Source organism: Schistocerca nitens, chromosome 3 (assembly GCF_023898315.1).
Source record: "Schistocerca nitens isolate TAMUIC-IGC-003100 chromosome 3, iqSchNite1.1, whole genome shotgun sequence".
NCBI classification, from domain to species: Eukaryota; Metazoa; Arthropoda; class Insecta; order Orthoptera; family Acrididae; genus Schistocerca; species Schistocerca nitens.
Genome location: NC_064616.1, coordinates 48,780,045 through 48,793,214, shown reverse-complemented (window position 1 = coordinate 48,793,214; position 13,170 = coordinate 48,780,045). Strand labels below are relative to the sequence as shown.

The following is a 13,170-nucleotide window of genomic DNA, read 5'->3' as shown; positions in this document are numbered from 1 at the left end:
CTGTAAGATGTCACAACAGGAATAAACTTCATTAACACTACTTTTAATAGCTAGCAAACTTACGTGACTACACTGCAAAGTTACTACATCACTTTTTCAAACAAGTACCACATTAATATTCTAATTTTAGCTTTCAAATAAATTATAAAATCAATGAGTAATGGAAGAAATAACAACTCACTGTACAGATCTGAAGATTTAAGGAGTTGATAAGCACATAAAGAAGACATACAATGTTCTGCTAAACTTTTCAGAGCTCACTAGTACATGGCTACAATGTCTCAGCCACCAAGCTCGCGCGCATGCCGCCCCCCCCCCCCCCCCCCCACACACACACACACCCGAGAGAGAGAGAGAGAGAGAGAGAGAGAGAGAGAGAGAGAGAGAGAGAGAGAGAGCTACATTTTCCAAAAGTCTCGCCTCGCGTAAAAAATGAATTGTTACCTTTACCATTTACATGAAACATAACGTAAATATTCTTTCATTTATAACACAGTATAATTAACTTAATCTACAACTAATTATTAATGGAACTTACAGCAAGATCTACAAGATGGAGCTTTCCCATTTTTATATGTTGCCTTCCATCTTCCCCCAGATCACCATTCTCTATAGTAATTGTGAAAATAGCATGAGAACGGGAGCTCGCAGAGTTCATCGCTGTCGAACCGATGACGCCTGAAGGTTGAAACCATGACAACATTTTAACAACTATCAAGCTTGCAACATTGCCTGGCAATACCACATAAATATAATAAATAAAATTTTAAAATTACAGACATGTTTATCATTATAAATAATCCATCGCAATTTAAGAAGAACAGTGATGTCCATACCTACAACATTAGAGGAAAAAGTGAAATTCATTACCCATTATTAAAGATGTCAGTGGTTCAGAAAGGAGCTCAATATGCAGTAAAAACTTTTTTTGATCATTTATCCAATAACATTAAATGTCTGAAGGGTAGCAAATCAAGTTTTAAATCTAAATCATTTCTTCTGGACAACTCCTTCTATTCCATGGACGAATTTCTATTTAACAACTAACAGCTTTTAAAAACAAACTTGTTTTTAAATGTAGTTGGAGTACGACTAAAAAATAATGTGTTCATTAATGTTAACACTAATAATATTTACATGCCTTCTAAACGGACTTTTTCTACATCATTTCAATAAAAGAATCTTTCTAATTATCTATGGAACATGTAACTAACTATCTGTTTCTTTCAAGAAGTCCTCATTACAGCTATATTAATTACACAGGTATCAGTATCAACTTCATGTTTTCAAATGATATATACATATGAGATCTGGCGAACAGGGTGGGTGGCAACCTGCGGCTGTTTGCTGACCATTCTGTGGTACACAGGGCAGCTGGCTCTAAACACAGAAAAATTTAAGTTAATGCTCGAGACAGTCATGTTGTTTAAATATCTGGGCATAATAATGCAAAGCAATATGAAATGGAACGAGCATCTGAGGATTACTGTATGGAAGATGAATGGTGACTTTGGTCGATTGGGAGAATTTTGGGAAAGCGTGGTTCATCTGTAAAGGAGACCGCACATAAAATACTAGTGTGACTTATTCTTGAGTACTGCTTGAGTGTTTGGGATTCACACCAGCTCGGATTAAAGGAAGACAGCAAAGCAATTTAGAAGATGGATTCAGAAGATGGTTTCAGAACCCTAAGAATCTCTGGAGGGAAGGCGACATTTTTTTGAGGATTACTATTGAGAAAAGTTAGAGAACTGGTATTTGAAGCTGATTCCAGAATGATCCTACTGCCACCAACATACATTTCACATAAGGACGACAAAGATAACATTTGAGAAATTAGGGCTAATACGGAGGCATATAGGCAGTCGTTTTTGCCCTCAATCTACCTGCGAGTGGAACAGGGAACAACTAGTCTGTGGTGCCCCCTGCCACGCACCACACAGTGGCTTGTGGGGTACAGATTGAGATGAAGAATACCTACTACAAGTATTATAGATCTCAATGAGACAAATACAACCACGTTTCACACTCTGAAAACCGATAAGAAGTTTTGAAGTACGTACAATATTTTGAACTTACGATTTATCAGTCCTGAACATCAAACCCATAGCTATCTTTAGTATCTGGTAGTGCTATTACTACATACCTGCCAGATATAGTTACGTTGGTGGCAGTGATTGGGGGGGGGGGGGGAGGTACCACTCCAGCACCAGCACTGTTGACTACATCTATTCTGTTTGCCTTTGCTAGCTACCAGACAGGTTCAATGATGAAGAAACTTGCAATGGTACTTTGTTTTTCCTCATGGAATTTGGTTAGTTTACTGGAGCTCATTATGCTGACACCTCTTGGCTACTACACATATCTGGAATTCCTAAAGCTGAGACAATGAGAAATGGACATCCAAGAACACAAAATAAAATGACTGTGACACCTGCAAAAATGACATATGGATGAACGGTGGCTACAGACAGCGACAACTTCGGCAGCAACTAAAGCAAATGTGGAATTTCATTATGCAGCACAAAGCATCCTGGACCATATACTTTCTAAGTTCTTCATTCTTAACCATATATAAAAGGATACAAAATCCATAAACATACAAAAATCAAGAATTGGAATTATTTGGCATACACAGGGAGCAGCCACAGGTCAGCCATTTCATCCAGAAAAGCTGCAGTTAACATGTGTGACAACAACTATACATGGCTAGTAGGAAGAAAGAAACTATGAAAAAGTGATATTATGGTGATACATTACAAGTGAGTACTGTTAGATATGCTAGATGATCAATAATTAATGCCTTCTGTGAATACATATAAATCATTAACTCAGTATGATATAATGAAGGGAACAGGCCTGTTGCCCTTTTGTTCATTCGTATCTGCAAAATAGGCAGGAATACTAGACTCTGATAATGTGTCACAACGAGTCTTGAAAATCAGGTTTATGTCTAAACATGCAGGTGACAAAACAAACTGTACATAATGCTTTCATATCAACATCCTCTGGAAAATGTAGCCGATTATCTGTCTCAAATTGGAAATGTGTTACAGTAAAATAATTTATCGTACTTCAAGAATGCAAAATTCACACTTTGTTAAACAAGGGAAAGCATTTCTTTCACATGCAACCAACTATCTCAGTCTTTTCTTTATTTATATGCTGGGAAAATGGAAGTCACACAATCAAATTTTCCATTACAACTCACTTTATGAAGATGCAATCTTTGAAAAAACGATTGCATTGTTCTTTCTGTAGTTACATTAAAAACGATGAGCACTTCTCACTTCTCATTAGTTGCACACTAATAAGCCCTTTAAAAAGCGAAAAGTATCAATCAACTTACGATTCTTGTTTCCAAGTTTCATTACACGCTCCATATCATCAGCATTATTCACCACATATCCAGATAAATCTTTGACATATACACCTATATCAGGGCGTTCTTTCACTTCTAAACGTGCTGCCTGGTCCTTTCCCAAAAGGTCACGTATTTCTTCATTGTATATTTCTATATATGAAACTCTTACTAAAAACCTGAAAAAAGAAATAATTGTTCAAGTTATCATTCATGTCCATGTCTGAATTTCTTTCATAGTGCCAGACCATTTTCGCATAGCTTTTCTTGTGACTTTGTTCTTTCATTGTGGTCTTTGGTTTTCTGAACAGGGCTTATCCAAGTGTTTCTGACAGTAGAACATTACTCTCAGGTTTGCAAAATGGTATACACAAATACTGACGATTTGTGATTTGAAGAACCCTTTGATAGCAGCAGTAGAAATCTCCAATGACTTGTTGGATTATTCACTTGTTGAAAGGTCATAAAATATTAAGGTATATGCATGAGTGTACTAAATGTTGTCATTTTGAATAATGATGTGCGATCTGTTCATTACTAACATTATTACAATATTTTGACACTTGTCAGCTTCTTTTGTCTATTTATTGCTCACTTTAATGCAGTATATATGGAAAGGAAAGACCATGAAACTGGCCTTGAAGGGGAAGTGGATTACCAAATAAAAAATATAAGGCACTGTTAAAAAAAAAAAAAAGTACTACTGTTCATGTATTCATAATGAACAAAGTTACAAGAAAGACAATCATGCTGGTTAATATCCCCTGGGTAGGTAAACAACAGTTGCTTTACACATTTATTTCATTTCTGGACAAAAAAATATTTAGGTGGTGAAGATAAATGGTACACCCTGTACATGAATTGAATTAAATGCTAAGAGTATGAAATGATGGAATGTTTGGGGAGAAATAATGAAAATGCAATGATATGAATAACATCTGTGAAAACCATTGAAACAAGCTCAATATGTAGCATATATTTGTGCAGAGCTGGGATTCAAATCCAGGTTCCTGCTTTCAGGTATCATTTCATGCAATAGTAGTTCCATTGATTGCATCCCCATTGATTCATTCACTTCATTTTATTGTGTTCACTTAATTTCAAATAATATTTTGTTGAAGCTCTTATGAGGCACAAAATATACTGTCCGTCTAGAGTAATCCATCAGTCACACACACAGTGTTAATTTACAAAGCTCATTTAGGCCAGTTGTTAACAAGCTGGGATTTAAAATCCTGACATGAATGTGCAGCTACTCGTTTGTGAGATTTCTGCCCGTCAACAAGAAATAGTTCAAAGAAAGAGCAGCACCAATTCAATGAACACAAGGCTGTGTAACACTTACTGTTGACATTGTTCCACATCGCTTCTTGTTGATAGTCATGGCCTACACCTTCCCATTTTCTCGGCCATTATTAAACTTCATAAAATGAAATAAATTCTCATGCATTTGGTGGTGGTATTATTATTATTATTATTATTATTATTATTATTATTACTTTGGCATTTCTGTGTTATTTTAGTGACCGATTCTGTGATCATATTTCAATGAAACAAAGGTCTAAAAAACATTAAAAATGATAAAAATTAAACGTTCTACATGCAGTCTTTGAATAACTTGTGCTTACGTCCACACTCTTTAATGACTGTCATTTCTAGTTGCATATGCCCTTTAATTTATGTATACTCCCCTTAACGTAATCACTAAATGGACAAAAGAAGCTGAGAACTGTTAAAATACCCTAATTATCTCAGTTACAGGGACATGTAATGAATACACATCATTATTTAAAATGTGTACATTTAGTACACTCATGCATAATATTTTATGGCCTCTCAACATGAAAATAATGCAACAAGTTAATGGAGATTTCCATTGCTGATATCAAGGGTACTTCTAATCATCAAGTTTGTGTATCCTTTCTTGTAAACTTTTTTACAGATCTGAGAGAAGTGTTCTGTCAGGAGGTCTTGGTTAACTCCTGTTCAGAAAGACACAGGCCACAATGGAAGAAAAGAATCACAAGGGAAGTTGTGTGTAAATGTTCAAGCAGACACTGTTAAAATCAGTTTTCTTTTTATTTTGCTTCTGAACAAAAATTATATGAGGTTGTCAAGATAAATGGGACACCCTGTACATCCCTTGTGGCATGGTAAGCAATGGACTTCCTCAGACTCCATTCCTCTGCTGGTGCTAATCCCGCATAAACCCATGAGTAAACTTATGGTAATGAAAATATCTGGTAGTACTGTTTGGAAACATCTGGAACAATGGCAGTTTTAGTCAAGGCTCGGAGAGCCTGATGTCTAAAGTGACTGCAGGAAATGTGGATTAAAGTCACAGTCTTCCACAAATTTTCTATTGACACTACATATTCCATATACATTTCCCAATTACACAAAGGAATTCATGGCAATGGCCAGTATTGCTCTTGAAACACTTTAAATACTTTTAAAAAATCCACAATTTTGTGCATTTCATTATATTTGTGACGTTGTGCTACCACGAAGTAACAGAGGAATCAGTCAGCACTAATGGTATACATAATTTTAAAAAAAGAAAAGATTTATTTCATGTGAACCAATAACACTTCAAGTTGGATTGCAAACGACAGGTACCTACAAACTTTCAACTGACACTTCTTTATCGAGTGGTATGCAAATTACCTGAGATATGAAGTTGCCACACACTGAAGAAATTTATCGTTACTTAAAACAAGCAGACTTCATAAAGCCACTCTGCAACACAGTTCTTTATTTTCTTTTCATGCAAGGAAAGCAGTAATACATGGAGGCTGAAACGCATGCATCATGTTCGGGGAGGTACTATGTACTACAATAATATTAAGGTGAGGAATCAACTGGCCAGTATGAAAATTGAAATGTGGATATGTGTAACAGTAATTTAAACTTGATGCTGCTAAATTTGGTGATTAATTTTAATTAATTTTGCGGAGGAGAGTTACAAGTTAAACATCTACACCTTTCACAACTATCTGAAACACTGATACTATGTTAGTTGTCCGTCTGTCAGCAGTGACTAATGTCAGAACAACAAGCTTGTTTTCACTTTCTTTTTTGAGTTTATGCACATGCGTAACAGAATTCTTCCAGATACTTGGGAAACATCTCGGAGAGGGCAGCACAACAGCTGCAGTGTGTCAGTTAACTTAAAAATGATGTCTTCCTTTACCATTTCGGCATTGTTAACTGCCCTTAGAAACTAAATGGGGCTGAATCTACATTACAAGTTTGTGGTTACACTTGTTTCAATAGATCTAGCATTCGAAAATTTGTTGCAAGACATGGCATTTGATGGAATCTCAAAGTTATTGGTTTGCAACTATCTAATTATAGAGCCCTCCATGAATTCCATAGATGGATTTCATGATAATGGAGTTATAGTTGTGCAATGTAGAGCTTGACGTATTACAAAAGCAGATGTGTTGAATAATTTATCAATAATGTTCTTGAAACACTTTGTAGTGTCTCATATTCTTTAATGACTCACAATATCAACCACCTTTTTGCTTAATAAAAGTAACATTTTGAACAAACCAGTATCCATATCCGATGTGGTGTATTATAACCCTCTTTCCAGAATCAAAAATTATTTGAAGTCTATTCTTCTCTCCATTTCATTCTTGCACTCTAATCTGCGAGAACTGTGTCCATTCGTTGATGCCTCAGGACATTCTTTTTTTATAAAAAGTTTATAAACCAAACTTTTTGGCAAGCACTAAAGCAAAGCGGTTTGGTAAACAGTCCAATATTTCACAAGTAGCTTATTTTTCCATAAGAATTAATCCTTTTTTCAGTATACTCCACTTTTCATAACAATTTGTATATGAAGCTCAATTTGCACATAACACATCAAAGGCTTGTTCACTAATATTGGGAATATCTTCCAGTTACATTTCCCAATTTTTCAATCTGACTACTACTGTTGGATACTGCATTTCCACATACACAAGTTTTTTTTGTCTTAGGACTAAGTGGAAGAATTTGACTAATAAAAATTTCTGTAACTTTTCATAACACTTCTTCTGATGAGTCAACCCTCATTGTTCTACAATATATTCTTGAAATTTATTTAACCACATTTCTCACAAATCTGTAAATCATACACTGTCTCTCATACACAATCCAAAAACTATATCACAGCGAATGTCGTAAGTACTCAATAATGATAGCACATTTGTTATATGCAATGAGAAATGGTAATGAAAGCATGGTGACAACTGAAGGCAACTTAGAGCACAATTGTTTGGCAACGCAACATCCAAAATTGTTGAGCACTAAATAAAGCTGTTGCACAAATAGATCCATTGCATATCTGTCATTATTTTGCTAAAACAAGACATCAGAAAAACAACAAAAATCTGGCAGTAAGAACAGAAGACATTTCCAGACTATGCATGGCAGATTATTCACAAAAATATGATCTTGTTTCTTGCCTTCCCAAAGAATGACTAACAGAGCAGATTTCATATTGAGTACATCTTTTCAAAGAAAATATAATGCATGAATACAAAATGATATAAGATACTTCTACCATTCTGATTACGAGTGATACACTGATATGTGACATATGATGTAGCCACAAGAGGATTTAACACAAGAATACACCTCACAGTCCAGATAGTGATTGTTGCAGTTGACTTGGCATGAAACAACTACAGATAGACTTATAAAGACGCAGAAAATGCAAACAGTGAATGAAATATAATATTTCGTTGAAAAAACAATCCAAGGATGTTCTACAAAAGCATTTCTTACAATCTTTAGAAGTCTGAATTTACATCTATATTAATACTCTGCAAATCACTGTGAAATGCATGGCACAGGGTCTGTCCTATTGTACCAGTTATTAGGGATTCTTCCTGTTCCATTCAAGAATGGAGCATGGGGAGAATGTTTGAATGCCTCTGTGCATGCTGTAATTATTCTAATCTTGTCCTCATGATCCCTATGTGAGTGATACATTGGGGGTTGTAGTGTATTGCTAGAGTCATCATTTAAGGCAGCTGCTTGAAACTTTGTTAGTAGGCTATCTTGGGATAGTTTACATCTATCTTCAAGAGTATGCCAGTTCAGTTCTTTCAGCACCACCTTAACCCACTCCCACAGGTCAAACAAACATGTGACTATTCGTGCTGCCCTTCTCTGTACATGTTCAATATCCTGTTTGTCCTGTTTGTACAGGTCCCACACAACTGAGAAATATTCTAGAATGGGTCGCATGAGTGATTCGTAAGCAATCTTCTTTGTAATCTGATGGCTCTTCCCCAGTATTCTAGCAATAAAATGAAGTATACCACCTGTTTACCCACAGCAGAGCCTATGTAATCATTCTATTTCATATCCCTACAAAGTGTACACCCAGCACCCAGGTATGAGTAGGCCGATTCCAACTGTGACTCATTGACATTATGGTCACAGGATACTATGTTTTTTTGTTTTGTGAAGTGCACAATTTTACATTTCTAAATATTCAAAGTAAGTTGCCAATCTTTGTACAACTTTTAAATCTTATCAAGATCTACTGAATATTTATGCAGCTTCTTTCAGAGAGTATTTCATTATAGATAGCTGCATCATTGACAGAAAGTCTCAGGTTACCATTAATATTGTCTGCCAGGTCATTAATATACAACATGAGCAGCAAGCGTCCCAACATACCTCCCTGGGGCAGACACAAAGTTACTTCTACATATAACAATGACTCTTCATCCAAAATAACATGCTGCACCCTTTCTACTGAAAAGTCCTTAATCCAGTCACAAATTTCACTTGATACCCCATATGATTGAATTTTGACAATAAGCGTAGGTGTAGTATGAGTGAAATGCTTTTCGCAAATCAAGAAATACTGCATCTACCTGATTAAATTGATCCAAAGCTTTCAGTATGTCATGTGAGGAAGGTACAAGTTGGGTTTCACATGATCGATTGAGAGGTCATTCTGTTCACGATACTTCATGTGTTTGAGCCCAGAATATGTTCTAAGATTCTACAACAAAGAGATTGTCAAATGTAGTAGTTTTGTGGCCCACTTTTACTAATTTTTTGTAGATAGGTGTGACCTGTGCTTTAATCTGCCTACTGGGCACAGTTTTTTGTTCAAGCGATCAATGATACATTATAGTTAGAAGAGGGGCTAACTCAACTGCAAATTCAATTTAAAATATGATAGGTATTCCATCGGGCCCTGGAGTTTTGTACAATTTTAATGATTTCAGTTGCTTCTCAACACCAATGACACTTATACTGATTTCAGTTATCTTTCCAGTGGTACAAAGATTAAATTGGGGCAATTCCACTGGGTCTTCCTTTTAAAGGAATATTTGAAAACAGAGTTCAGGATTTCAGCTTTGGCTTTGCTATCCTCAATTTTAGTTCCTGTCTCATTCGCTAGGGACTGGACACTAACTTAGGGGCCACTAGCAGCCTTTACATACAACCACAATTCCTTTGGGCTTTGTGAAAGATCATTTGACGATATTCTGTTACAGTAGTCACTGAAACCTGATTGTATACCAGTGAGGGTCCCTCCCATTATGAACTGTTCTACTGAGTACATATTATCCAGGGCATGGTCAATTATTCTTTGAGCCATAGTTCCTCTACATGCTCCTACCCTGCGCTAAAGTTTCCAGTTCCCCTACGAGATATGACACTACTGATTTTTTTTATCTAGTTTAGAAAGAGAGAGAGAGAAGGGGGGAGAGAGAGAGAGAGAGAGAGAGAGAGAGAGAGAGAGATTTTGTTTTAGTTGCCTTTTATACTTTGGTACCGATACCGATTGTTACCACAACTGTGTCATGATCATTAATACCAGTACTGATGTGGACATCATCAAGGAGCTCATGTCTATTTGCTGCCAGTGATCAATACAACAAACTGTTAACCTATTCATGATAATGTACATCTACAGAAGAGTAACTATACAGGGCTAAGATGGCACAGCAAGGCCAACTTACCAATCAGTCTTAAGTTGATAAAAATTGAAAATGAAGATCTCAATTACCATTTACTTACTTGTTTGTTTATGTACTAACAATGAATAGAGTTACAAAAGGACCAGTTTAATTTCAAAACAATTTAAAAAATGTCTGGATCTTGATGCCATGGCTCATTAATGAGTTATAGTGTCAGGTTGAATTCCTGTCAGTTGTATCCTGATATCATGCTTGCAAATTCCAAAGTAATTTCTGTAGTTATTCATCATGTAAATCAGTGTATTATACACTTTTTCGTACATGAAATGGTGACAAATTGTGTCATAACTTCAAATATTACCTCGGATAAATCATATAGTTACAAAATAAATAAGCTCAAAAATTTTCAGTATTTTGCTCTTCAAAACATTAATTTCAGAGCTATGATTGTGGGTTATTCTAAAAAAGTCTCCTCAGACAGTCAATTCTTAAACTCTGTTAATGCTGACAGAAAGAGGATGTATCACAGTTTCCTCTTCAAATACTGCAACTCCATTTCATTGTAAGTACAGGTTCCATGTATACAAATATGAGACTAGTAATATCATACAGTTTTCAGATCCTTAAGTAAGAACTCTCTTATATCATATCTCAGGGGAAAAATAAGATGACACTTGGAAAGATAGAGTTTAAAATCTCATTGACGACAAGGTCGTCAGAGACGAGGCACAAACTGGATTTGGCAATAATGAGGAATGAATTCTCTCCTGATTTTTTTACAGTAACTGTCTTGGAATTTATTTGAACCCTCTGACTGTGATAAGCTGCCACAGGAGTCAAATAGTGATTATATGTTTGTTATAATTTATGTAGTACCACTGGTGGACTCTTGTGACAGTTTATCCTTTGCTCTAACACCTACAGACAGTGTTTGCAATGTGCAGTACATGGCATTGTTGTCAGTTTGATGCCAGCATTTTTGATGGATTCCTTAAAGGATGTAGATAACAAAAACCTCATTTGACTTACACTTTGGTTTTGCTTCTTAGTCTGTAATCTTTACAAGGTAGAATTATTCTTATTTTTCTTGTGCCATTGTCCCACATCGGCACAGTTATTAACTGATTTGACATGGTTAATTTAAGGGGTGGCCAGAAAGGTATATAAGCATTCACTGGAGGTCAAGGTGGACTTGTGAAATTGGATTCAGCAAAGCTTGTAGGTGGAGGTGACAAAGTTGGTGGAAACTTACTCAATGTGGACGTTATGTCTACAAGGAGGATGGCTAGTTGAGACCTATTTCAATGCTGAAGATGATAGCTTTATCAACTACAATGAGGTTAGCGTCATAAAAACGGGATTTAGGTGAATAAGATGAAGCACAGCTAGGGGTGAGGAATTTATGATTCGTTATTGAAGGATAGTTTCTACCATAAAGACAGTAATTACACCTATCAAGATAGTTCTACAGAGATACATTAATATAGCAGAGGCAACCCCAAAATATCTCTGCTTGCTCTGCACGACACTCCTACACTGTGATATCACATTTTTCCAAGACCTAGCACATCGAAGCCGTTATTCTTGAACAACTCGCACATCGCCACATTAAAATACTATTGAACATTTCATTTTCAGGGAAAGAATATGTTTCAGTCTATAGTCCAATTTATTAATTTTTTTCTACTGGCTACCCACTTTATATTTGTGCCACAAAAAAAACCACTCCCCAGATAGAAATCTGCAGAGTAAATCCTCCTAAGTCAAACCATCATTGCCCTCACACTGGACACGAACTATCTGTTTCGTATGACACACTCTCAGAAAGACCATCACTACAACTTGCAGAATAAAACCCAAAGCAGAACCTAAATCCTGCAGAAGTAACAGTTGTTGTAAAACTTGTCACATTTAGGCCTCCAACAATAGAAATTAAAACAGGCTTGACTGATCAGAGAACAGCTTCCCTTAACCAAGTTCCTATGCCAAAAATACTTCTTTATTATTAAGCCTACATGTCCACACAGACAATAGGGATGTTGATAGGGAAGGAGGGAGGGTTATGTTAAAAGATGAAGTCATCAATTCCTATTAAATTTTATACTGTAATAATGAATCTGAATGAGATTATGTTATTGTTTGTCACAGGAACGTGCATCTTCTTTGAAACACTGTTCCAGATATGTTTACAATTCATGTTCTTATTCAGATCATAAATTTTAAATGTAAACAGAAAATAAAATGCCACAGCCAAGTAGTAATCTTTTTTTAATAAACTTTACCATGTTTTCTTTTTCTGTAAAAAAAAAAAAGAAATCATTAATGTACATAACAATGAAACAACTATAAAGTTTAATGCTTACTGCAAGCAAACATGTGACACCAAATACGTGTACTTAGTATTTTACCTTAGTTTTTTCCCCAGTAGCGCATTTGCATGTTCATCCCAAAGAAAACTCCACACACCAACTTTCTGCACATTATATTATTTATTATGCCTGTTATAGCTTATCTAATCGAGGAATGTCCTTTCTTTAATTTATTTATTACAGTGGTCTCCAAAATTTAATCATGTCAAAAATTTGATGAAGCTGGAACTCATATTCTCACTTTATTACATATTTTTAATACAGAGGTTTTCATTTTTATGAAACTTTGGAGGCAAGCACCTCGAACAGTGCCTACAGTCTATAGCTATCAGGTGATAAAACAAACAAAAAGGAAGTATTATGTTCACGTTATATTCTAAAAGCGGTTATTTTAATAATACTGTAATATATTAGTGTTCACGTACTACAATAGTATTCACCCTCCTGTCTTTGAAGAACCTATCTGCTATGCATAAAGCTGCTTCAAACATCTGATTAC

At 35.6% G+C, this 13,170-nt stretch overlaps 1 protein-coding gene across 1 annotated transcript in view; it reads right to left on the bottom strand.

The window, feature by feature from the left end:
• Positions 1-13,170, bottom strand: part of LOC126247996 (kinesin-like protein KIF3A) — a 110,967-nt gene that overhangs the window by 88,221 nt on the left and 9,576 nt on the right. The window contains exons 4-5 of the mRNA XM_049948578.1: positions 3,350-3,540; positions 539-678 (exon numbers count right to left, since the gene is read on the bottom strand). Of these exons, the coding sequence (XP_049804535.1) occupies positions 539-678; positions 3,350-3,540 (331 nt within the window). The remainder of the gene's footprint in view (positions 1-538; positions 679-3,349; positions 3,541-13,170) is intronic.